Source organism: Dendropsophus ebraccatus, chromosome 8, assembly GCF_027789765.1.
Source record: "Dendropsophus ebraccatus isolate aDenEbr1 chromosome 8, aDenEbr1.pat, whole genome shotgun sequence".
NCBI lineage: Eukaryota > Metazoa > Chordata > Amphibia > Anura > Hylidae > Dendropsophus > Dendropsophus ebraccatus.
This window is the reverse complement of record NC_091461.1, coordinates 57,061,326-57,088,833: the sequence shown is the minus strand read 5'-3', so window position 1 is coordinate 57,088,833 and position 27,508 is coordinate 57,061,326. Positions and strand designations below refer to the sequence as shown.

The 27,508-nt window shown below is 45.0% G+C and overlaps 1 protein-coding gene across 2 annotated transcripts in view; it reads right to left on the bottom strand.

Moving 5' to 3' along the window:
• ANXA7 (annexin A7) overlaps positions 1-27,166 on the bottom strand; it is a 32,758-nt gene extending 5,592 nt beyond the window's left edge. Inside the window, exons 1-10 of one of the 2 annotated variants that reach the window (XM_069980473.1) lie at positions 27,076-27,166; positions 13,487-13,538; positions 11,677-11,839; positions 10,759-11,064; positions 9,835-9,875; positions 9,636-9,653; positions 6,125-6,230; positions 5,932-6,026; positions 4,508-4,621; positions 3,273-3,443 (exon numbers count right to left, since the gene is read on the bottom strand). In XM_069980473.1, the coding sequence (XP_069836574.1) occupies positions 3,273-3,443; positions 4,508-4,621; positions 5,932-6,026; positions 6,125-6,230; positions 9,636-9,653; positions 9,835-9,875; positions 10,759-11,064; positions 11,677-11,839; positions 13,487-13,537 (1,065 nt within the window). In that variant the 5' untranslated portion in view covers position 13,538; positions 27,076-27,166. The remainder of the gene's footprint in view (positions 1-3,272; positions 3,444-4,507; positions 4,622-5,931; positions 6,027-6,124; positions 6,231-9,635; positions 9,654-9,834; positions 9,876-10,758; positions 11,065-11,676; positions 11,840-13,486; positions 13,539-27,075) is intronic. The other variant, XM_069980474.1, reaches the window with a different exon arrangement.
• Positions 27,167-27,508: the final 342 nt, after the last annotated feature.

The following is a 27,508-nucleotide window of genomic DNA, read 5'->3' as shown; positions in this document are numbered from 1 at the left end:
GACATCATCATTTACAGGACAGACGTACACGTAGCATCACAGAACATAACCGGGAACAAACTACATTACCACCTCTCACACTCTCCACTGAGTACAGTTCCCAGTTTCGTCAGATTACTAATATCATTAATAAGTATGTTCCCATTTTGTATTAGGATACAGCGTGTGAACAGGTGCTTAAAGAGAACCTATCTAAATTTCACTGTCCCTAATATTAAAGTATATCTTTCCCTAAGTCTATCTATGAAGATACAGACTGCCTTTGCAGACTGTATTTTATGCCTTACCTACTCTTTTGTTTGTGTAAGCAAGGCCGGGTGCCGCCATCTTGATGATGTCATTTGCGTTCCACCGTTGGAACGCAAGTTGCGTCATCAAGATGGCGGCGCCCGGCCTTGCTTGCACAGAGACAGAGGATTAGGTAAAGTAGAAGATACAGAGTGTAAAGGCAGTCTGTATCTTCATGAAGTCTATTTATGAAGATACAGACTGCCTTTGCAGTCTGTATCTTATGCCTTACCTACTACTCTGTGCCGATGCAGCAGGGCCGGCGCCACCATCTTTATTACGTCTTTGCGTTCCACCGCTGGAACGCAAGTTACGTCATCAAGATGGCGGCGCCGGCCTTGCTGCACAGAACAGAGTAAGTAAAGTAGAAGATACAGACTGTGAAGGCAGTCTGTATCTTCATGAAGTCTATTTATGAAGATACAGACTGCCTTTACAGTCTGTATCTTCTACTTTACCTAATCCTCTGTTCTGTGCAGCAAGGCCGGCGCCGCCACCTTGATGACGTAACTTGCGTTCCAGCGGTGGAACGCAAAGACGTAATCAAGATGGCGGCGCGGCCCTGCTGCACCTGCACAGAGTAGTAGGTAAGGCATAAGATACAGACTGCCTTTACAGTTTAAGAAATAGACTTCATGAAGATACAGACTGCCTTTACAGTCTTATACTTTACCTAATCCGCTTGTTTGGTGTAGCTAGGCCGGGGAAGGGGGGGCGCCATCTTGAAGACGTAACTTGCGTTCCAGAGGTGGAACGCAAGTGAAGTCATCAAGATGGCGCCCCCCCCCCCCCGGCCACGGAGATATGAGCGGCTTCAGGCGCTCATATCTCCGTGAACCCGACTGGCTCTCCGTGACCTGACTGGCTCAGGAAGTGGGACCCGGCGGGATCAGGTGAGTATAGGGGGCTGTAACGGGGGGGGTCGGGAGCCTGTCACCCCGGCATGGGGGGGTGACAGGTCTCCTTTAAGCTGTTACGCAGCAGGGAACACTATTGGATACTCACCCTAGATACACGATATCTGAGGGGAATGAATTATAGGTCTGATTTAAACTATTTTTACTGATAAATCTCAATACAATTTTTTTTTTTTTTTGTGCAGCAGGCTTGTCATTATGCATATCTTCACTATTGTTTTTGTAATTATGTATTTATTGGTTATATCTGTTAACTTACATGTGTGAACTTAGCCTTACTTCTCTTTGTTTAAAGGACAACTCCTGTGCTAAGAAAAAACAAAAAACAAAATCAGAAACATAGTTATTATACTTATCATCCCTCCTGAGCTGTTACTGTTTGAATTTCCCACTGTCTGCACACCCCCTGATTTCCATTCTTGGTCTTCATTTCTTCCTTACTTCCTGGTTTCAGCTTTCCATGATGCACTTTGGCTGCTGTGACATTGCAAGTGCCTGTGCCTCCATTCACTTCAACTCCTATCATACACTAAACACGACCCCCCTCTCTCCCTCTCTCTCGTCAAGCTGCTATATAGACACACAGGTTGTCAGCCTGTGCACTGAAGCTGCACACACATACTTTCACTTTGCAATGTAGTGTACATTGCAAAGTGACATCTGCAGGATGGCCGTCCCTAATTAGGTCAGGGCAGCAGGGGGGAGATAAGATGGGGGTATGTATAGCTTATCTGCCGGGAGTCAGTCACAGAGGGAAGATAAACAAGTGACTTGACTCCTTCACTCACCGAGTCCACTCGGCAGCAGAAGGGGGGGTCCTGTAGCTGGCTATGTGCTGGGAGTCAGTCCGAGGGAAGATAAACAAGTGACTTGACTCAGATGGCTTGCAGTTGCTCAGCCAATTGGAGCTGAGCAAGCAGAGTCAGCTGACAAGGCAGGGGAGGGGGAGGCTGGTGTAACAGGAGCTAGACCAGCCCTCCTGTTGATGACGCATCGTCACAAGAAGGAGCTGAGAGAGCAGCCTGGTGACAACAGTAATTAGGTACGTGTGAGTTTCCTACACTTCCTTGTGAGGGTTGAGAGGGGAAAAGACAGGGAAGAGAGGCAGATAGGTGATTGAAGCACATTACAGAGTTTTATAACTTTGTAATGTGCTTCAATTACTGGGGAAAAGTTACACCTGTTACTGTTTCTCATCCCCCAGTGTGTGTGAATTCAGCCCAGGGTCTGATGATGTAGTGAACACACCTGACATTGCCTCTCTCCTCCCACTGTGTGTGAGATGTTCTTTGTTCAGTGCCAATTACCATGTACCATATATAAATGTTGACTTTATCATTTGTAATTTGCCATGATTAAGGGTTATACCTGAAACGCATCAGCGTGATTATCACTTTGTAGAAAATTTATTGAAACATAAATAAAAAATAACATTTTACCAGAGCTGTGGGATCCATTTCCATTTTTTCCACATTACTTTGCCAGGATACAACCCGAGTATTTTTCACGTGCTCTATCCTGGGACGCTGATTGTGCAGGAGAGACCAGCATTATGGGGGTGAGCTGACAAACTTGCTCTGTTGTGAATGGATGCTCAGTGTCCCTCAGGCTAGGTTCACACTGCGTTTTCAGCATCCGTTTAATGGATCCGTTTGTTTTTTTTTTTAACGGTCCAAAAAGTAGTGTCAACAGTACTTTATTGTGCATAAAAAAAAAAAACGCATCCGTTTTGATCTTTTTTTTTTAATATAATGCAAGTCAATAGAAAAACGGATGCACACGAATGCATCAGTTTTTGGAATCTTTTTTTTTGCAAAAAACTGATCCGTTAAACGGATGCTGAAAACGCAGTGTGAACCTAGCCTTACTGTCCCCCTGCCATCATCCTATCCAGCAGCCACAGCCCGCACAGCTCTGGGAGTCGGGTCGTGACATCACTATGTTATCCAGGAAGTGACTTGATTATTTTCTCGCCCCCAACCCCTTTATGCTGATTTTAGTGTTCATGGGGCTTCTTTAATGAAAACCGTGAATGGTGAAGTTATTATCTAGCAAAAAATAGCTCACCTGGCACATAGACACAAGAAGCCTCTCAAAATGTCCAGAGGTATCAGAGCGGATATCCTTCTCAATGTCCCGTCCAAACTCTGTCTTGTAACATGCAACAATATTCCTGATTTCACTGTTCGTCCTGGAACACAGGATCTCAATGAGCACACCTTCTTTTGTTCCTGCACCCTAAAAAAATTAAATAAATAAATAATAATAAAATAAAATAATAATAAAATAATAATAAATGAATATAAAAATATAATAAGTGACAATGAAATTGTTAAAATATAAATTTCTAGACATGGTTGTACCCATAATGCTTACTAGGATTAAGTTATAAAAAGGACACAAGTCACCAAAATTAGATTCTACATTTTTTTAAGATTGGAATAACTAAAAACCAAAGATAGAAACATAACAAAACAGGTGTGTTGTAAGAAGAGAGTGTAAAAATAATCAGGTTATGGTATAGAGATATAATGACAAAATCTATTCTCACCTGCATCCCAACAGGCCAGGATCAATGTTTATGAAGTCAGATGAGATGCACTTAGGGCCCTATTCCACAGTAACGATAATCGGCCGGATCGTTCGGTGAAATAGAGAGAACGATCAGTCGATGATCGTGTCATCGGCTGATCGTTCATTTAGGGCCAGACCTAGAATAATCGTTCCCCCACCGTGCATCGCTACGGTTGAATAGCGGTGCGCGGCGGGCGACCGACGATTTGACAGGCTGCAGCATCATACATTACCTGTCAGGTCTTCTCGGCGCTGTCTTCATCCCTGGGTCCCGCACGCTCTATCTTCAGAAAGGCCGGTCAGCTGATGGAGCGCTCAGCCAATCACAGGCCGGGACCCCCGCAGCCTGTGATTGGCCGAGTTTGGCCAGTCAGCAGACCGGCCATTCTGAAGATAGAGCGCGCGGCACCCGGGGATGAAGACAGCGCCGAGAAGACCTGACAGGTAATGTATGATGCTGCAAGGACCATCGGTAACGATGTCCTTGCAGCCCTCGCTCAACGATCATTGGGCCATGGAATAGGCCCAAGTAAACGAGCAGCGATCTAGCAGATTGCCGCTCGTTTACATCATTGATCGGGCCCTCCTCGGCACGTGGAATAGGACCCTTACACAGCTCATACCCTTCATCTCTTAGTGTATATGGCAACTTATAGTAAATGTTCCTGTGACACAGGCATCGTCTATATAAAATGCTTTTGCATGTACATTAATGTGCGATGTGTTACCTTCATAGCATTGTACACACTCCAAGCATCATAATATGTTTGAGGCATGAAGAGTGCGATGATTAGTTCTTCCACATGGCCACTTAGTTCAGATTTCAAATCTTTAATCAAATCCTTCAAAAACAAAATTTATTAAACATGAATCACAACTTACTTTATAGACACTTCCATCAAACACAAATCAGTGAACCTACATGGAGTTAGTAGCCTGCAGGAGTTATCAGGTATCTCGTACACAGAATTGCCTCACTAATTTTGCCAAAAGGGAACCACACAACACTTTGCATTATCCTGGCATTCTACAGGCATTTACTAAAACTAATTTTTAGTGGCTCTGGCTGTCTGATAAATCTGTTGAATTTTTGGACTGTCTAGTCTAAGTTTAGATCAACTATTAATTTGGCGTAAACTATGGCAGAATTCGTATGCACTTTTTGTATCACTAAGCCACTCCGTTTTACTGAACCCACACTGCAATTTGACCAGGACTCTTTCCTTTTGTCCAAAACTCAAAATCAAGCTGTGCAAGTCATGTAAGACAGTTTCTCATGCCAATTACACCTGGGGGCTTTGGGATTGAGTTCGCACTTCAGGTGATGATCTACAGATGGGTAGGATCTAAACATTAATGTCTAAATGACATGTGAAAGTTTCTCTAGATGACAGATAATTCAAAGGGGGGGGGGGGGTTAGAGTGTAAGGCGTCACTCGGATGGGACTGGTGCTGGTCCCCTCCCAGCACCAGTCCCGTCTGAGCCCCCCCCCCCCCCCCCCATACACTCCTACCCCTATGTGACAAATGTAAGCCAGGAGGTGGAGTCCTGAAGATTTACATCCATTTCAGTATCAATTAATAAAGCTATTTACAGATTGTAAGATTATATCTCCATGTCCTGCATTAATGCCCTACAATGAGTACAAAGCAAGATCTTCACATTCACACCACATGTGATCTTAACATGGCATAAAAACTAAACGCAGAGCAGGTGCAGTAACCAGATCACTGCCTTGTTTGCATAAAACTTGCTTAAGTAAATTTTATTACTGATTTCTATCCCACCTGTATTCAAATCTTGCCTGGGATGAGTAATACAAGCATAAATCTCTAACAAAGCCAAATGGTGCAGGCTTCACATACTGTACTTGCAGTCAATAATGGAAGCTCGTACTTCTCTTAGGGTATGTCCACACTGAGTAAAAGCGCTAGAATTCCATGGCGGAACTCTCCGCTGCGGAATCCCGCCTGCCTCATTTACTCAGTGTGAACATACCCTTAAAAAGGTGGACATACACCATACACAGATGATGGCCATATGCTTATTTGGCTGACCACTTTTTTTCAACGACCCATAGAACTGTCACTTGGCTAGTAGTCTGTTTTCTCGAAAGGAATCTGTATAGGAACCTTTACTGATTGAGCTCACCTTCCCATAAGCGGTTTTAAATGCAGCCTTAATCTTCTGCCTTTGTTCATTAGAACGGTTAGCAACAACGTCAATTATGGCTTGTTCATCGGTGCCTGTGTGAAAAAGATAGGATGAATCACATACAGTGAGATCTTACTCAGGAAAATGGAGGGATCCGAGCAAAATGTATGAGGAATGATAAAAGCCTTACCGAATCCCTTCATTGCCTTTCTTAGCTTTTCGGCATCAGCCAGCGCATCAAAATTTGCGGCTGCTTTAATAGTCCCTTGCGTGGCAGTCATTGCAGAGGCAAAAGGCTGGAAAACCATTACAGTAGTGTAAGTATAGGGTCAATGATAAGACTATTTTAACAATTGAAACATTACACAATATGTCCTATAATGCTCTGTGATGAAGAGAACACCATATGTCACATGACTGGAACAACAAGACCAAACATATCTAGCAGGCAAATGTGAATGCTATAGACTTATGGATCACCAAATGGAAGACTGCACTCTAATTGTATGTGATGTCATCAGGTAGAATATGTCAGAAAGATAGTGATGTAGGATGTAGTGGCCAGAGATCACTTAGGGGGCGGGGCTTGAGCTAAGAGACAAGATCCTGCCACATTAGGGGATGATGTGTTGTCTCCAGAGAGGGAGGAGCTGGAGACAATATATCTGAAATGGAAGAACGGAACAGATTCAGGATGAGTAAACACAGGAAGTCCCAGTCATCTGAGCACTCAGAGAAAGCAGTCATTTGATTGATGGACGCACCGAGCCGTGGCACTCTGTACTGGCCGGGACTACCTGTGTTTAGTTCCCTGCCCATGTGTAGTCACCTCTCTCTGCCAGTCAGGGTGCTCGGAGGGGATGATTAACAGGTCTGTTACAGGCCTTGCTCCCTGTCAATCATCCCCTCCGATAGCCCTGACAGGCAGAGAGCGGTGACTACACCACATGGGCAGAGAGCCACCCAAATGACTACCTGCCTGACTCCGCCTGCCGCGCGCCTGGGAAATAAAACTTTATTTTCTCCCGTATAAAGCTGCTGCTGCGGCCAGTACATGCTGCAGACTGCACAGGAGCTTTATACAGTGCTCCAGTGAACCATATCAGCCCAATTGGGCTGATACGGTTCCCTTTAAACACATCTTTCTAATATAAGGTCTTGTATTGGGAACTACCAATGTTATTTATGGAGCCACTGACAGCACACGCATCAAACATTAGTCTAGGTTTACCCTGCGTTTAACTGATGAGTTATGATCAGATTATTATTTCTAATGCAAGTCAATGAAAAAACGGATCCTGACGGATGGCAAACAACTGCATCCGTTTTTTCCCATGAAACAAATACGTTGAACGGACAGCAAAAACGCAGTGTGAGCTTAGGTTTATAGGATTTGCCCCTATCAACTGTTTTTATTTTTGACACTTTGCTCCAAAAAGAGCACCACACCTGCCCACGAGTTCAGCATGGTATTGCAGCTCATGAATAGAGCCCAGCTGTAACCACCACACACACAATGGGCCACTGTTTTGGGTGAAGTTAGCGGAGTTTACATTTTTTAATCCATACCTTTTAATATGAATGTGTCCCAATAAAAAAGCAGTTAATGATACAAACCCTAAAATCTGCTTCATTCATAGATTATAATACACTATTGTTACTGGGTGCCTAATTCTTCTTATATCATTTCATCAAAAAGCATGTCTACCTGTAAAAATGCATACAGAAGTTTGTGGGACAACCGGTTCACCCTTATTTTGTGCTTTTAGGCTATGTTCACACTGCGTATGATTCCGTCCGTAGATCGTACGCTGCCGTACATGTGCGTCTGAAACTATGGGCGTGGGAAAAATAGACATGCGCCCGGATGCGTACGAACCGCGAACATACGCCCGTAGTACAGTTATGCTTCCTAGCTTGTTTCGAAGCGATCTGAGGCAGGTCATTTACTTGGAAATCTTCGCCCAGCCCAGTAAACCACACAGAACCTTTTGGATCGAAAAATCAAGTTCAATTTGGCTGAAATAAGTACTTTGTACGGGACCGCATGTAAATCCACGGCCGTGAGTTTCAACATTTCCGTCCTCAAACAATGGTCTTGTTCATTTTTCACAGCGCCGTATACGATGCGGCCGTAAGCTCATACGTAGTGTGCACTGTGCGGGCGTATATTGTATACTTTCAAGCGAACGCATCAACCTCAAAACTACGTGCGTAAATTTGCGGTTTGCACTACGGACGGAATCATACGCAGTGTGAACATAGCCTAAAACTGAAAAGCGGTTGTGTCCCTTTAAAAAGCGATAGAATCAACACATTTATTAAAGGACAACTCCGACGAAATTTTTTTTTTTGCTTATTTAACACACATTACAAAGTTATATAAATTTGTAATGTGGTTAAATACCCGGTCTGGCCCCCTTCCCCCACTTTCCGACCCCCGAAGTTAAAGAATGTATACATTACCTATTACGGTCGTCACGGTCCTCTTCTCCCGGGCAGCATCTGGTGACTGGTGACGTCAGAGCTGGGAGGCGGTCCGGGTCTTCTTCCTCTTCGGCGTCTCCATTGAGAGTGAATGGGAGAGAAAAGGCTGCTGGTGCACATGCCCTGATTGGCTGAGCTTGCTGGAAGCCATGTGATGCGCTCCAGCCAATGAAAAGGCTGCCGGTGCGCAAGCGCACTGGCAGCCTTTTCTCTCTCATGGACCCGGAAGCAAGAGACATCGCTGGATGGAGGATGCAGGTGACAGTGAGGCGGGCGAATGGAGTGGCGATCGTCACCGGAGGGATGGGGAGTATGGTGTGTTTTTTTTTTTTTTTTTTTGGGGGGGGGGGGGGGGTCCCGCCGGAGTTGTCCTTTAAACCAACACTATCTTGACAGGTAGTGGGATCTGCGAATCCGATAATTGTGTGGTATTATCCAGGTTTAGAAAAACATGGCCGCTTTCTTCCAGAAATAGCACCTCTCCTCTCCAATTTGGGTCATAATCAGAGTGCTAAAACATAACATTTTGGAGCTGTATAATATAACCCCCTATGGGCAGTTTATGGCGTGTGGACATGTTCCATCAGGGAGTAGTTTTCCCTTTCCTGAGATTAATGTATTGTACAATGCTGTTATGTGCTGCATTATCATTAACCAGCATCACTGTCAGCAATGTTTTTTTCTTGTGTTTCTGCGACTGCCTATCATACTAAAAAGTCCTAGTACTATATATCCTGTGATCATTTCCAACACGCAAGACAATACAGCATGCCAACTTTCCAAGAAAATGGTGAAAAACACACAGGATAAAACTGCATGGGCAATGTGGAGCACACAAAACCAAGCATGCAGCTGAATAGTCTACATATTTTCAGGAAACCAGTACACACGCATGCAGTCACCTTGCTCCGACAGGCTCTACACCACATAGTGCATAACAGCGTAGAGTAGTCACGGAGACAATGAAGGAGATATAAGGAAAAATTAGGGGCACATACAAATACTTTGATTTCATTAGTTTTTTGTACAGCTCCGAGTATTTATAAAAGCAGATATATATTAGCAGGGTATTAGTCCAGCAAAGGAAAGTTTACAAAATAAGCAAAAATGGTGAAGCAACTGTTTTCAAATGTTAATAAAAAGGGATAAAAATGCATGCTCTGCCACATTATGCCTTAATAATACAAAGCAAGGTGCTGCAATGCATCACATACCTGATACTGAGCACTAACCTACAATATGCAATAAAAAGAGTTATCTACAGTTTACAAGGTCTGACAATCTCAGGTATTACAAATGTAACAGAGCAGCAACGTTTCAAACACTTCTCTATCTAGAGAATATAATAAATATACTATAATATATTTTATATTTGTACTTGAATTATGAACTAATAGCATAAGAAATACATACGGTGGGCTGCTGTCCGGGGGCTGGTCCTGATGGATATCCACCTACAAATCAAAGGCAGCCAAAATCAGAGATGTTTCAAAGAGTAAGCAAGAATTGGAATATTTGTGGATTGTTTAAATAACCCATCAAAAGCTACAATAATGTAACTCAACCTACTCTGGCCCTGTCACTCTGAAGATAAGGATTCTCTTCCTCTTACCTGCCGTCCTATATCTCCAGCCAGAGGTTGTTGTGAATTATTCATGATCAGACAGACAGAGCCTACTGTGACTGCTCTGCTGGGAAACGTCTACACCTCCTGTAACATGGGCTGTCCTGGCTCCACACATCATTCAAGAAACATGCAGCATTTTATAACCTAAACCTGGAGTTTGCTGACCCTCTAAAGTAGGGGCAACTAAAAATTCTGTCAGGTGCAGAATGTAAGCGGAAATTATTATTATTTTTTTTATTGTGGACCCAAATTTTAAATATACATTACTTATATGAAGAGTTTAGAGATACATTGACCATACACATTTAAGAAAAGTCATCCTAACATGCCAATGTTGGCTGACCACATAATGCATATGACTCCTATCCCTTTCCCTGATGCCAGATATCGAGGCAAGATTTGGAGATTTCAGTGTCCTTTTTTCTCTCAGGAAGCTAGCCTGCTGCCAGAGTCATCTGACTACAGTTTTTTCTTTTTATGACCCTGCATAGAACCCGAGTGTTGCCGGAATTATATGGTCAGCTATAGAAATGATTTTTCTTTTCTGAATCAGCACAAAACCACAAATACACTTTTTTTCTGTAACACAAAAGGATATTAATGTCTGGGGTTAGATTATCACATCTGAGAGACACCATCAGGCCTCATGCACACATCTGTATTATGATCAACTAATACAGCAACCATAAGCCTAGTTAAAATCCACCAACCTGGTGCTTGGCCTGGGGCTTGACCTGGTGCTCCTCCTCCATAAGTCTGAGCAGAAGGTTGCTGGTATCCTCCATAGCCTGGAGCACCACCTTGAGGTGCTCCATAGCCTCCACCTGGAGGTGCTCCATAACCACCAGCTGGAGGTGCGCCAAATCCTCCAGCTGCTGGAGCTCCATATCCTCCAGCTGCTGGAGCCCCAAAACCAGGCCCGCCATACCCAGGAGCACCTTGTGGTGCACCATAACCTGGGGCACCTGGAGGGGCTCCATATCCTGGTGCTTGACCTGGTGCGCCAAATCCAGGAGCTATAGGGAAAAAGGAAATTATATTAAATTAAAACAGCATGAAGCAATATTAATAAAACAGAAAAACAAAAACTACATTTTACAATTTTAGTTTGTTGACCATTATTATCCATTTAGATAGTTCATGGACCTGCAAATTAGACAGTCACACCTAAATCTCTATTAAAGCAAATATGGTATTACAGAGCAGAATAAAAGAACACAAGTATATTAAAACCTCTACAACTTCTATTTATGCTGTGCAAACTACCAGATGACACCACATTAAATAGGGTGTATCGCATTTGTACCAATTCTGATGTTTATTAGTAAATAGTAGAGATGAGTGAACCTCGAGCATGCTCAAGTCCATCCGAACCCGATTGTTCGGCATTTGATTAGCGGTGGCTGCTGAAGTTGGATAAAGCTCTAAGGTTGTCTGAAAAACATGGATACAGCCAATGACTATATCCATGTTTTCCACATAGCCTTAGGGCTTTATCCAACTTCAGGAGCCACTGCTAATCAAATGCCGAATGATCGGGTTCGGATGGACTCGAGCATGCGCGAGGTTCACTCATCTCTAGTAAATAGGCAAACTTGCCAAATTTGATAGAAATCTTAAAAACGTGCCTCCAGGATACGATGGCATTGCACCAGGAAAGCCTCCAGGTGCCGGGAAACCTCCGGCTGAAGGGTATCCTCCACCAGCTGCAGGTGGGAAGGCCCCTCCAGGAGGATACTGCCCACCAGGGTACGCTTGCTGTCCAGCAGGGGGATATGAAGGATCACCTCCCTATGAACAGAAAAGTAAAGCAAAAATTTTTTTTAAAAAAAACCACCAACATGTAGGTAAGTAAAAAGGACAATCGACAGGAAATAAGGGCTTTTATTTATCTATGGATGTGATTAATTTGTTCTTACACAGCATTTCAGGCTACTTTACAACTCAAAAACACTTTTTAGTCATTTAAAATGTCACAAAAAACTGACAGCAGCTTTTTCTGGTGTTCCTATTTTAGTGTAAATTAATATAGACTGTATTATCTCTGGTGTTTTTTTTTATTTTTTTTTTTAATTACAAGTCCTGTAAGTTTCTCATCCTGGGGTTTCTATTAAAGAACTGGGGATAAAACGGCAATATGCACATAGACCTGACGTTTTTTTCTGCCATTTTCCCGCTTCTTCGAGGAAGGAAAAAAAAAACAAAAAAAAACAAAAAAAAAAACTCACTGCCTGCTGCTATTTTGCAACACTGCTAAAAGAGTTGAAAATGACCTGAGGGGAGGGGAGGGGGGTTGGAAACCCTACTTTTTTTTTTTTTGGTTTCCAAACACCTAATCTGAATCCACCCCAGAAAAAGCTGTTTTTTTCAGAACAGTTTTCCCTCTAAAAAGCAGGTGGTAATTCCCATTCAGTAAAATTTTAGGGACATAATTTTAACGCATACCTGTCATTAGAACATTAGAATATTATAGCCACGTCAGAAGTTTGCATCAGTGGGGCCCGGGTACGGAGACCACTGCCGATCGCTAATGTTGCAATTGACAGAATTATAACTAAGCCCATGGAACTTCCCACCATGGTGTCTACCGAAAGTTCCATAGGCTTCATTATAATGCAGTCAATTGCAACATTAACAGTGAGAGCAGAGATTACGGGGCAGAGCACATGGTGCTAAGAGCTTCTGCCCCTTCCTTCTAAGCGATGAGCAGGGGTCTCAGCACCCAGAAGCCCACTTCTGACATTTGGATTTAACATGTCAGAAGTTTGTTCTAATGACAGGTACACTTTAAGGCTATGTTCACACAACTTACTTGTTATGAAAAGAAAGGCCGTTGTTTTCAATTTACACAACAGCCATTCTTTTCATAATGCAATGATTTGCATGGAAGATGATCCAAACAGGCGTTCTTTCACACAATGTATTGTTTGACTCCGGTCGTTGAAGTAATGTTCATTTCAATTATTTTGGGCCGTTGTCCATAGACTTAAATGCAATTTAATTTACAATGGCTGTTTCTACATTGTGTGCACACTCCCTATAAAGGTGCCATAGATGTAGAGCAGTTTCATTGATGCCTGTAGTGATCTTGCAGCACATGGCTTGTAAAGATGACGCACAGTTTGGTGTAGAATACAGTAAAATGGTGTGTGGTGTCTTATTGAGAGCTTCCATGCAAAATACGAAGTAAAACAAAATGACAGAAATAAAACTAGTTGGGATGAGGGTGGGTGCGGTAGGGCAGGCTAAAAATTGTCACTCGGCCTGGTTAGCTTTGTATAGTTATATATACGGTTATTTGCATAATATTGGATTTTACCTTGTTTTAAGTATTTTACATGTATGCAAAGAGATTTGCCTTTGGGGTATATCAAATATCGCATGCAGAAACATTCATACTGATCAGAGGTATTGTATGCTGACAGTGATAACACTTACTGGATAGCCTGGATATCCCGGGAACCCTGATGAAGAGTATGGGTATGCCATTCTGCAAGACAGAACACAAGATACACTGCACCATTAGGAGAGAAGTCAAATTTACAGTAATAAATATGTAGGAGGGAAGAAAGGGTCACGTGTATTTTATAGCTATTTTTACCCTGAGCTATTCATGGCTGGACAGAACTTATGGCACCTGTTGAGAACAGCTAAGCCTCCGGAGTCTATAGACATTCTTTTATAATAGCGGAGGGAGACACTATTATGCTCGCCCCACTGCAAACATAGGAGTGGATACTAGTGCACTATGGCTTGGCATTCCTACAATTCACAAAAACATGGCCGCTTTTTTTCAGAAACTGCACCACTCTTTTCCTTTGTTTGAGTGTGGTTTTGCTGCTCAGTTCCACTGATGTGAACGGAGCCTTGTTGTAATACTACACACAACCTGAGGGCAGGGGTGGTGGTGTGGTTGCAAGAAATTAGCTGTGCTTTTTCTTAACCCTTACACACAAGCATATTACATGCACATGATGACCCAAATTTAGAGCTGAAACGAGGTCAGGCTGTAATGTGCATGTACTATGCTCATGTCTCTCTGGCCCCCGAAGCAGCACCCCTTACCAGTCAGAAGTCTGCAGTAAGGCCATGTTCCCACATGCAGTAGAAAATGTGACTGAAACCACAAGAACAGTCCAGCAGTTGTTGGTGCAGCCCGGCCTGCACTCCAGTGGAGCTGTGTGGGGGCTCAATAAAGGAGTACCGATCAATGAGATCAGCGCTTCTCATCAGGACTAACTTGGCCCATGTGAGGGGGCTTTTCAGCATGGCACTATCTACTATTGAATTTCAGTAAAATAAAAAAAATAAGAACACACAACACTTGACAGTCCACATGTAGCTTTTAAAGGGAACCAATCACACACAAATTGGCCATAAAGATAAGGAAACGTGCTGGTACATCAGCCAGCACGCTTCCTAACCATCCCCCTGTCCCCTCCGTCCCATGAACATTCAGCCCGCAAAGTTAGTTTAATAGTGTCCCGCGCTGTATGCAAATTACCATGTAAGTAGTCAAGGTGGGCGGGCGGCTGGTCAAGTAGTCCCGGTGGGCGGGGGCTTCGTCATGTAGTCACAGGCTCCTGGGCCGCCTCCGGTGCTGTAATCACGCCCCTCCGGGCGTGTTGTAAAGCGGCTCCTGGTGACGTCACTCGGGGGGGCCGGCATTGCACGTCGGCCACGCCGACGTCTTTACTAAGCTGCGCATGCGCAGTGCAGCCTGAGAAGACGCTGCTGTACTGCGCTTGCGCGGCGTAGTATAGCAGCGGCTTCACCCACTGTACTGCGCACGCGCAGCTTAGTAAAGACGTCGGCGTGGCCGACGTGCAATGCCGGCCCCCCGAGTGACGTCACCAGGAGCCGCTTTACAACACGCCCGGAGGGGCGTGATTACAGCACCGGAGGCGGCCCAGGAGCCTGTGACTACATGACGAAGCCCCCGCCCACCGGGACTACTTGACCAGCCGCCCGCCCACCTTGACTACTTACATGGTAATTTGCATACAGCGCGGGACACTATTAAACTAACTTTGCGGGCTGAATGTTCATGGGACGGAGGGGACAGGGGGATGGTTAGGAAGCGTGCTGGCTGATGTACCAGCACGTTTCCTTATCTTTATGGCCAATTTGTGTGTGATTGGTTCCCTTTAATAATTACTGCTGTAAAGAGGGAATGGTGCTTGTTTTTAGCCCTTTTACACACAGATAATCAAACACATTTTTGGTGTGTAAATGCTTCAGAACACTTGAGAGTGGCAAGCGATAACATGATCTGCAACACACTCCTGTAAACTATACTAAAACCAATAAATGCACTGTAAGGGTGGTATTACACGGAACGATAATCGGCCGAATTGGCCGATTATCGCTCCGTGTAATAAATGCAACGATCAGCCGATGACAACGATCATCGGCTGATCGTTGATATAGGTTATGGCCCTATTCCACGGGTCGTTTTAGAGGAGCAAACGAGCGCTATTAGCGCTCGTTTGCTGCTCGCTGCCGCCGCTATTCAACGCGGCTGCAGCGAGCGGGTGAGTGCGGGAGGGGCGGCGGGGAGCTGCGGGGGGGGGGGCTGCTCGGAGGATCGCTGATCGTCCGGGCAGCCCATAGGATATAGCAGCGTCTGCTGCCGATGCTCCTATTCAACGGAGCGACGGCAGCAGATCGCTGCTATATCAGTCGCTTGTTTTTCAACATGTTGAAAAAAAAGCGACTGCAACGATCAGCCGACATGAACGATGTCGGCTGATCGTTGCACTCTACTTCCACGGAACGATTATCGTCCGTAGCGGTCGATATCGTCCGAAAACGAACGATAATCGTTCCGTGGAATAGGGCCATTAGAACCTATTTTCGTCGGGCGCCGACCGCGCACCGCTGCGTGTAATAGCGGTGCGTGGCCGGCAACTAACGATATACATTACCCATCCACGTTCCAGGGCTGCTCCTGCCGTCCGCTTCTCCCTGCGTCCCGCGCGCGCTCTAGCGTCACAGAGGCCTGTCAGCTGATAGGCCGCTCAGCCAATCACAGGCCGCGGCGGTCCCGGCCTGTGATTGGCTAAGCGGCCTACCAGCTGACAGGCTGCTGTGACGCTAGAGAGCGCGCGGGACCCCCGGGAGAAACGGACGCAGGAGCAGCCCTGGAACGTGGATGGGTAATGTATGTCAGTTTAGCAAGGGCTGCAAGGACATCGGTAACTATGTCCTTGCAGCTCTTGTCAAACGATTATCGGGCCGTGTAATAGGTCCAGTAAACGAGCAACGATCTAGCAGATCGCTGCTCGTTTACAGGTATTATCGGGCCCTGCTCGGCTCGTGTAATACCACCCTTAGGCTGGGTTCACACTTTGTTTTTCTGCAGTCCTATAAACTCTCAAACACACAGATTAAACTGTTGAAGGCTCATTTTGCTTATAAAAAAGCCCCAAAATACACTGTGTGAACATAGTCTAAGGGCCCTTTTACACAGAAAGATTATCTGACAGATTATCTGCCAAAGATTTGAAGCCAAAGCCAAAGCCAGGACTGGATTTGAAAAGAGGAGAAATCTCAGGCTTTCCTTTATGACCTGATATCTGTTTATAGTCTGTTCCTGGTTTTGGCTTCAAATCTTTGGCAGATAATCTGTCAGATAATCTTTCTGTGTAAAAGGGCCCTAAGAGTAATGGTGGTTTTACACGGAGCGATAATTCACTCAATTACACGATTAACGATATTGAATGAACAATTTTTTTTTTTATAACGATCGGCGTTTAGACGGAATGATACATCGTACGGAATATTCATTTTGCGATCGTTTAAGCCTCTCTCACACATAGGGGAAATCGTTAAAAGACTGTTTACACTGAACGATCTGCAAAGTTTTTGCAAACGATCAACGACGATTTGAGAACTTGTTGAAAGATCAAAATGAACGATTTTTCGCTCGTCGCTTGATCGTTCGCTGCGTTTACACGTACGATTATCGTTCCAATTCGACAGTTATCGTGCAAATTCGAATACATCGTTCCGTGTAAAACCACCATAAGAATGGCCTTGTAAGTCTGAGTAAATGGCTTACATTAGTCCATAATAGTTTGGGCACTGGCAGGGGACAGCATGAGATCTGACCAGTCTGCAGTTACACAGAAAGTTGCAATGCAAGGTCTACTTTCCTTATAACCAGTAGTAACTGTTTCAGCCATTTGTGCTACTAGTAAAATAAAATCAATATAAATGTCTGAATGTGGCATAAAATCTGCAGCATATATGCATGGTGTAAACATACCCTTAAAAGTTTAAGCGGACATTTAATTGCTGTTATAAAATTATATAAACAGCTGTATAAATTAAGAGGTTACACAGTACACTTAATGTCACACCTACTATTTAACAACCAAACCTCTGACATGTTTACAGTATGCCGATGACACCTTACCCTACAGCGCTGCAAACCCTGGTAGTCAGCAGAAGGATGTTTTAAAGGGGTAATCTGGCAAAAAAAAATTTTTATCAACTGGTGTCATAATAGTTATAGAGATTTGTAATTTACTTCTATTTAAAATCTTAAAGGGGTTGGCCACTTTATAGTAAAATAGGCCAGTACAGAGTATTAGTAAGTGTACTCACTGTATATACTGACAGCTGCTCCCTGTGTACCTCATAGAGCTAAAATCAGACTCCCCTTCACCAGGCTGTAGTGCCCTGCTCTGTTTTGTTTCAGTCCATAAAATGGCCTACATGGAGGAGCATGTGACCATGCCCTGTCCCCTGTGTGCTCCATAGACATATGCAGGCTCAGTGGTGGATACTGGGGGGTGGGGCATGGTCACATGCTTCTCCATGTCAGCCATCTTATGGACCAAAAACCCAAAGGGCAGGGCAGCACAGCCTGGAGGATGGAGTCTGATATTAGCTGTATGAGGTACACAGTGAGCTGCTGTCAGTGTATACAGTGAGCACAGTTACTAATACTGTATACTGAGCATTTTACTATAAAGTGTCAAATCCCTTCAAGTCTTTCAGTACTTATCAGCTGATGTATGTTCTGCAGGAAGTGGTGAATTCTTCCAGTCTGACACTGCTCTCTGCTGCCATCTCTGTCCATGTCAGGAACTGAACAACAGAGTAGAAGAGATTTTCTATCGGGATTTACTGTGGATCTCAACAGTTCCTGAAGTGAACAGTGGTTGCGGCAGAGAAAATTGTGTCAGACTGAAAAGAATACACCACTTCCTATAGGACTTACAACAGTTGGCAAGTACTGGAAGATTTGAAATTTTTAAATACAAGTAAATTACAAATCTATATAAATTTCTGACACCAGCTGATTTGGGAAAAAAATAAAAATAAAATAGATTCACGGAAGTATCCCTTTAAGCGGCTACAACCACCCCACAAGCATATCTATGGGATGAAGGGTACAGGCGGCTGTAAACAATCTCTACTGCTGTGCATTTTGCCATGGATTACCATGATTCAATATGGCCAATACATGTGTTTCCCCATGTAAAATAAGTGACATATGGCTATATAGTTTACAGCAGGGTGGATTTGTTTTAAATCAAACTGATTTAAATCACGATTTAAATCACGATTTAAATCACTAGTCCGGAAGGCTTGATTTAAATCAGTGATTTAAATCAAAGTTTCTACCTAAACTAGTTCTTGCTACTTTAACATGCAAGTAGATGAAGATTTTTAGAATCACTTTTTATATTACTTTTTTCTCCCCAGTTTAATGGGTTAATCATTCATATTTGGACACCACTGTTCTGTTGTACTTAGGAAGGAGAAAAATAATCCTGAACTTAATAACAATTTAAATGGATTTATTCAACTGAAACAATAACAACATTACAGCATACGTTATTTGCTTAAACAAACATCCATGTTAACTAATTTGGCTAAACAAAAATAAATAAATAAATAAATAGTCCAAACAATCAGAAACATATTGTCTAACTTCTTGGACTTGGTACTGAAGGGGATGATTCTGTATTCATAGGTTTGTAGAACAATAGGATTAAGGTCTTTTTCTCAACTCTGTTCATGTTGTAACATTTGAGAACATATACAGCCTTTATTCTACTGAGTTAAACAACTCAGCTTTATCTCATGATGGAAGAACCTTTGGATGGTAAAATATTTTCCTCAAAAAGCAGTTTATTGAAAAAAATCCGATTTAAATCAAAAAAATCCGATTTAAATCAAAAAAATCCGATTTTTTTGATTTTTTTAAAAAAATCATTGATTTTTATCCACCCTGGTTTACAGTGTAAACTATAGCACATAGACCCACTAACAAAAATCTACTGCATGGCCAAAATGTTGCAGAAGTGTGTGGAGTAGGCCTAAGAAAAGGAATTCAAGGGTTACTAAACGTTGCAGACCATTTACACTGTAGAGATTACAGTTGTCACCAACATGTAGAGGAGAGAAAAAAAAGTGTTCTTGCTTAACAATTTAAGTTACTAAAGGACATCTGGGCGTATGACCAGAAATGATTACATAAAAGGTTACTTAGGGAGGCAGCCAAATAGGCTCTCTGGTCACAGGATAGTGTCGCTGTAGAGAAGGTTCTAGAGTACTATCTGCAGACAGTACATGACATTTTCTAGATACAAGTTAAGCAGGGCTGACATGTTCATTTGCTAAAACACACGTACACAAGTCTTGCAAAAGTGAAAATCTTAGTGTTATTTCAGCATTAGTGTTTCAGCAGCCGCAACAAGGAGTCATTTGGCAACAATGGACATATCAGAAAAATGCAGAGCTGTGTGCAAGAAGTTGTATGATGCATATAAGGTCCTGGTCATCCACACTCCAGGGGCACACACAGTCCTAGCAGTTCTAGAGCCGTCTACTGGATATATTCTCCCCTACAGGAAATGAAGGGAATCTGTCAGGTCTCTACCAGGTGGAGCTGCAGACAGGTGTTGCACTTCAGCTTGCAAGGTAAATGATACAAGCAGATAGCTGGGCGACTTCAGCTTCTGAGGAAAAATGTTATAACTTTGCAAGTGGCCATCAGCAAAGACAGAAGCATCACTCTGTATCTGGTACCCACCTCAGATTCCCTTTAAATAGTATAAACTAAATGCATGCCCAGCCTGTGCCCCAACTCCTCCTCCATCACATTGAAGCTAAGACCATACGGGCCAAACGTTTGTGGCTGAGACCAGGCCCCACACTTTCACCTATAACCATGCAATGTGGTCGATCATCCTGGCAACATGGTAAAGCTACTGGTGAACACGTGGGGGCCTGGTAGCAGTGTGAATGGGTACTATGGATTGCAGTAGATGGCAGGGTTAAAGACTATACTATGATGTGTTCCTAACAATGTTGTGTTGCTGGCGGCAGCGGTTCTCTCGGGTGAGGAATCCTTAGAACCAGTAATGTGTTGTACAGCAACTGCTAAGCAACAAGCAGCGTCACTCACTCCTATTACACGAACACACGCTGTAGTCCACACTATTCATTCCCCCTCTCTTCACCCACCGGGCAGCCGCCTCCCTATGCTTTGTATACAGCGGGGAATGAAGAAAAGCTGCCTGGAAGGGAAACTCACTTCACTGCTAACAGCAACAAATCGCAGCACACCTTTCATTTCATACAGTGCTCATTAAGGGTGCGTTCACACATACAGGATCTGCTGCAGATTTACTTTAAAACAACAACTTCAAATCTGCGCCATCAAATCTGCTGCAGATCCTGTACGTGTGAACACACCCTAAAGATGAAAGCTGAGCTTTGAGTGGTTTCTGTAGGTCACTAAGACAGACCATCTTGTATTGCCTGTGTGCAGGCAGCCGCCATCTCTCAGTGGGGGTAACATTGCCTTTGGTCTCCTGGATATCGGTGGAATAGCTACATTACATGATGCAAACAGATTGTATAATCACTGGTTTCTTCTGTCCTCGGATAGGAAGGCATGAACCTAGTGACATTCTTTTTAAAGGGGTAGTGCGGCGCTAAACAATTATTCACAAAATAACACACATTACAAAGTTATACAACTTTGTAATGTATGTTATGTATGTGAATGGCCCTTCCCCGTGTTTCCCCCCACCCACGCTAGACCCGGAAGTGTGATGCACTATACTCACCTGATTCGTGTCGACCCCCGTCCGCCATTTTGGGACAATGATGTCCTCTTCAGGCGGACAGCCAAACCGCTCCATCCGTCCCTCGTGCCGGCCGCCCTCTGCTGCGTCATCAGCTGCTTAGCCGCGATTGGCTGAGCATAACTGTGCTCAGCCAATCGCGGCAGAGCACAGTTATGATTTGGCAGAGGGGGGCCGGCACGAGGGACGGATGGAGCGGTTCGGCCGTGGGAAACACAGGGAAGGGGGCCATTCACATACATTACAAAGTTGTATAACTTTGTAATGTGTGTTATTTTGTGAATAATTGTTTAGCGCCGCACTACCCCTTTAAAAGGTCACATACAGGAATATTACCAGTCCCTTCAGAGTGGTGTGGAGCCACTCAGGACACTACTGTACTTCTTAATGCACTGACATATACCACGTCTCCTAGGGTAGTCACCTAGCAGGTAAGCATAGGATGTTGATACAAAACATAGATCATTAGGGTCCAAGTGTGCTTTAACCCAAGACCAGACCCTTCATAGTACCATGCAGAATTCTTATGGATCTGCATCACAAAACGTACCCTATTCTCCCCCAGAAGCAATGCTTCTAGAGGAGGATACTTCCATAATACAATATGCCATAGAACACGCTAAGTTGTGTGGGTCTCTGAATACGCGTTATATCACTGATCTATACACAGAATCATTTATTAGCATTTACAGAAGCATTTACTATCTTACCAAATAATGTTTTTTTTTTTAAATATACATTCACAAAATAATGCAATCGGTCATGTAAAAACCTAGTCGCGGTCAGCCAACGAATGAGTAAGGGTCCATTTACACAGAAAGATTATCTGACAGATTATCTGCCAAACATTTGAAGCCAAAGCCAGGAATGGATTTGAGAAGAGGAAAAATCTCAGGCTTTCCTTTATGACCTGATCTCTGTTTATAGTTTGTTTCTGGCTTTTGCTTCAAATCTTTGACAGATAATCTGCCAGATAATCTTTTTGTGTAAATGGACCCTTACAGGCCCTGTATATGACACCATAGTCATGTGTTTCCTCTCATCACTTGTGCCGGTTCACAAGGATGAGCTGCACCAAAAATACTGTAGAGTAAAGGATATTTGCAATATATAAGTATTGTAGCATTTCCACTCTAGATTACTTCTATCTCCTTCACAGGCTATGCAGTTTTCTTTGAAGAATTTAGCAACAATGGGCAAGTCTGTAACCAGACTACAGCAACAGCATTGTAGTTACATTTACCCCCGGCCTCATTCCATGCCTATAAAGCACACAGAACCACACCATTTTATACCTGTATGATCTAGGACTGAACGGTGAGGTTTGAAAGCAGCTTTAATATCGATCATCTGTCCTTTTAGCAAACAAAATGAGTCCAAGGACTTTACAACCTGGACTTTGCACAACAAGCTATATAAAATAAAACGCAGAAAACCTTAAAGTGAATGCACTTTATTCCAAAAACATTGCCAGACCTGTTCTATGGTATTACAGATCCACTCCATTCACTTCAATGGAACAGAGTTGCAATAATACCACACGTAAACTGAGGACAAGTAGAAGAAAGCAGCTAGGTTTTCCTAATTATGGAAAACCCCTTTAACAACCACCAATTTAGTGACTAATCCTAAGTATTAAAAGAAAGCACAAGCTTTGCATGAGTAAGCCATGGCAGACACGTCAGTGTAACTGGAAAGGTTGGTAGTATAGCCTAACCCTAGGGCTATACACTGACAGTAGGATTACAGGTTGCAGCTACATACGATGGCGTGATAACAGAGGATTTCATCTATAGCAATTAGTAAAGTAGAAATTCAAGATTCCTAAGAAGGACCAGAACCTGAGCTGCTTTAAGGGGCTGTCCCATCTCTTCACATTACATGTCTTTGTTAAATTACACAAAACTTAGGTTTTCAGTTGGAATTATAGTGAAATGGTATGTAAAGCAAATAATATTTAAAGTATTAATTAAAAAAATAAAAAGGTATACAGCACATCAATTTCAAGACTGGTCTGGCCTCTTTCTTGGATGCAACTGAAAAAGAAGCCTGTCCAGCCTGGAAATGCGCTGTGGTGTATACCTTTTTTATTGCTTTAAATAAATATTTTTTGATCTACATACCATTGCGGAGTGGCTAACCTGTGATATTAAGGAGTGGAGGTCTGCATCTGTCCTCAAGCAAAACAGACATTCCGGACAATTATAGGACATATCTAGAGATGAGCGAACTGGGTTCAAGTCCATCCGAACCCGAACGTTCGGTATTTGATTAGCTGGGGCTGCTGAACTTGGATAAAGCTCTAAGGTTGTCTGGAAAACATGGATACAGCCAATGACTATATCCATGTTTTCCACATAGCTTTAGGGCTCGAGGTTCGCTCATCTCTAGACATATCCTATAATTTCCCAGCCCATTTTCCTGCACAGAAAAAATGCTAAATCCATAGAATTCCTGACAAGAAATTTGGATAGGGGTTCCTGAGGAGGGCCTAAGACTCTGAGAATGCATAAAGCATGTACACAGCCTTAAACCTATGGGGTTTATTATACTTATCGCTTTAGTCTCCTACCATCTCTCTTCATTGCAACCACTGCTGATTGGACGAGCAGTGATAGGGAGGAGAGAAGATAGACTGGAACGGTAAGTATGATTTACCCAACAAAGCACAGTCTGACTCCCAGGTGGTTAACTTAACCCCCTAGGGGTCATACATTCACTTTGTAAGTTTTCAGGTTAACCAGGCACCCTCTACTTAAGTAGGGGATACCAAGTTAACTGTTTGACTTTCCTATTGTTTTCATGGGGCTGGTCACTTTAGCGGAGAGCTATTAATGAGTAATTGTGGAGAGGCAGCTTACAGGGATGAGCACTGGGCAGTGGGGGGGTGGGAGTTGGAGTATGTAGAGGCAGGTTACAGGGATGAGCACTGGGCAGCGCGGGGGGGGGGGGGTTGGAGTATGTAGAGGCAGGTTACAGGGATGAGCACTGGGCAGCGCGGGGGGGGGGTTGTATGGAGAGGCAGGTTACAGGGACGAGCACTGGGCAGCACGGGGGGGGGGGGGGTTGTATGGAGAGGCAGGTTACAGGGACGAGCACTGGGCAGCGCGGGGGGGGGTGGAGTATGTAGAGGCAGGTTACAGGGATGAGCTATGGGCAGCGCAGGGGGGGGTGGAGTATGTAGAGGCAGGTTACAGGGATGAGCACTGGGCAGCGCGGGGGGGGGGGGGGGTTGGAGTATGTAGAGGCAGGTTACAGGGATGAGCACTGGGCAGGGCGGGGGGGGGTTGGAGTATGTAGAGGCAGGTTACAGGGATGAGCACTGGGCAGCGCGGGGGGGGGGGGGGGCGTTGGAGTATGTAGAGGCAGGTTACAGGGATGAGCACTGGGCAGGGCGGGGGGGGGGGGGTTGGAGTATGTAGAGGCAGGTTACAGGGATGAGCACTAGGCAGCGCGGGGGGGTGGAGTATGTAGAGGCAGGTTACAGGGATGAGCTATGGGCAGCGCAGGGGGGGTGGAGTATGTAGAGGCAGGTTACAGGGATGAGCACTGGGCAGCGCGGGGGGGGGGGGGGTGGAGTATGTAGAGGCAGGTTACAGGGATGAGCACTGGGCGGGGGGGGGGGTTGGAGTATGTAGAGGCAGGTTACAGGGATGAGCACTGGGCAGCGCGGGGGGGGGGGGGACGGACGGTTGGAGTATGTAGAGGCAGGTTACAGGGATGAGCACTGGGCAGCGCAGGGGGGGGGGGGGTTTGGAGTATGTAGAGGCAGGTTACAGGGATGAGCACTAGGCAGCGCGGTGGGGTGGAGTATGTAGAGGCAGGTTACAGGGATGAGCACTGCGCAGGGCGGGGGGGGGGGGGTTGAAGTATGTAGAGGCAGGTTACAGGGATGAGCACTGGGCAGGGCGGGGGGGGGGGTTGGAGTATGTAGAGGCAGGTTACAGGGATGAGCACTGGGCAGCGCGGGGGGGGGGGGGACGGTTGGAGTATGTAGAGGCAGGTTACAGGGATGAGCACTGGGCAGCGCAGGGGGGGGGGGGTTGGAGTATGTAGAGGCAGGTTACAGGGATGAGCACTAGGCAGCGCGGTGGGGTGGAGTATGTAGAGGCAGGTTACAGGGATGAGCACTGGGCAGCGCGGGGGGGGGGGGGGGTTGAAGTATGTAGAGGCAGGTTACAGGGATGAGCACTGGGCAGCGCGGGGGGGGGGGGGGGGGGTGGAGTATGTAGAGGCAGGTTACAGGGATGAGCACTGGGCGGGGGGGAATATGGGCTGAGGGGACTGTAGCTAAAGCTTTGTCAATCTTGTGTCAGAAATAAAAGTGTCCTCAACTAAGCAGAAAAATGAGGAAGGGGGCCCCAGGGTGGAGTAGAGGGTTTAAACAATGATTAAATAAGACATGACAGCAGTAGTCCTGGGGAGGTGCACACTTAAAATGTAAAGAAGAAGCGATCCTCCGTAAGTATTATAGTCTTCCTTCCTGTGAAATACAAATATGTGTGAACTTAATTCACACTGGTATATTTATAGAGCATTGCTATGGTAAAGCACACAGCTCCATCCAGTGCATAGCCTTTACCAGGGGTCGGTATTATGGATTGGAGGTGGGCAGCACCATGTTCTTTATGGTGGCAACTACGAGGGTCACAGGCACAGAAGCTGCTGTGGGGCTCAAACAACTAAGGAGGACCCCCATCTCTACAGAGGTGCAGTTATGATTATGGATTGGATGTGTCCTGATTCTACAGGTCCCAATACATGTGACCTCAGTGGGACTGGCAGACTGTCTATGTGTATAGTATTGGACTCTTCCAGGACAGATTATGATGGTGGAGAGAAGGTACTTGTTGGATTATAACTGTGTGACCCCTTTGTTCTCAGAGATAGGAATCTGGCAGCGTCTTCCCCTTTCTCTCCCCACTGGGAACACATTAACATTTGGTTGTACTTAGTATGTTTGACCTGCTGCAATTTCTTTCCCCTAAAGGGAACTATATGAAAAAACCCTCCAGGTCACCATATAACTCCAAAGACACGGTAAGTAAGGCCTCCAGCTATAGACGTCAATCGATAAGATCACCCTGAAAATACTTAGCGCACATCTGATAGTGCCAGTCATGTGATCTCTCAGCCAGTAATGAGCGTGCGCCATGATGCCACCCACTGCACACCACCTTGTAGGGTTTCCTCCTACCTCCACATGACAGCCCTCCTGAGCGCCTAGTCATCACTATCTTCTAGGAATATAGTGCAGCTGCCTTATCGCCCCCTCTAACATACCAGTCATTCCTGACCCGTCTATACTAGACCCCTCTCAGCAATCCCAGACCAGGATGTCCTCAGACATAGCAGAGCCACACTGGTTCAGGCTGGTGCAGCAGGATAGGCCGCCCAGTTTGCAGTGGAATTTCCATTATTTCCTATGGCGAAGAGCTAGTATACAAGGTCTAACCTTTGGCCAGATGACTAGCTCAGCTCTGCAGCACCAGCATACAGCTCTGCAGCACCAGCATAGCAGTGTGAGCACTGTGCACACAGCACAACATGTTCGGCCACTTTCTCCCTCTCAGGGTGTGGTTACATGGGACTGACGGGAAAGAAGTGGAAGCACGGACGTCCATCCCACATACTGCAGCCATAGTGACACCCATCGTCCTCTGCTCCCCCAGAGTCCGGTCACCATGAGGCAGAGGGGAGTTTGCCATTTGTCAATGTAACATGCAATGATATCGCTGAGATTACAGTTACAGCTGCAAACAGCAACACAACACACTCAGCTCTGCTACATCCCTCCATGACCCGGGCAGCAATGCTATATACAAGTAATGTATGCGCCCGCTGTGCCGGGGCTGCAGTCACCCTACAAAGTTTCCGCGAAGTGGTCCCCACGGCGGCCCAGGCCGGGCCCCTCACCTTCACGAGTCCCGCACCGCTGTACACTGGAGGAGGGAAGGACAGGACCCGCTGCTGCCAAGATGGAGCCGTCAACAGCGATTCCCTCGGGGGGGGGGGGGGAGGTAAATATGCTAAATGTGTAACATCCCGGAAGACATGATGGTCCCGCCCGGCTGTGACGTCTTCTTCATAGAAACGTATGCAGGGCGGGAGGGGGAGGTGCAGGAGAACGGCCGGTTACCATGGCAACCACTGGGGTGCGGCACGGGGGACATCCTGGAAAGAATTGGTGCTGTGTGTATGGACTCTAACCTCACGTGAGGAGAGACATTAGTCATGGCTGCTGAGGGAGGGTACAGCAGTCACTAGAAAGCAATGGCAGCTCGGTGTTCTTACATTTACTTCTGGATCCACATCTGGCTTTGGTTAAAAAAAACTGCTACAAAGCTTT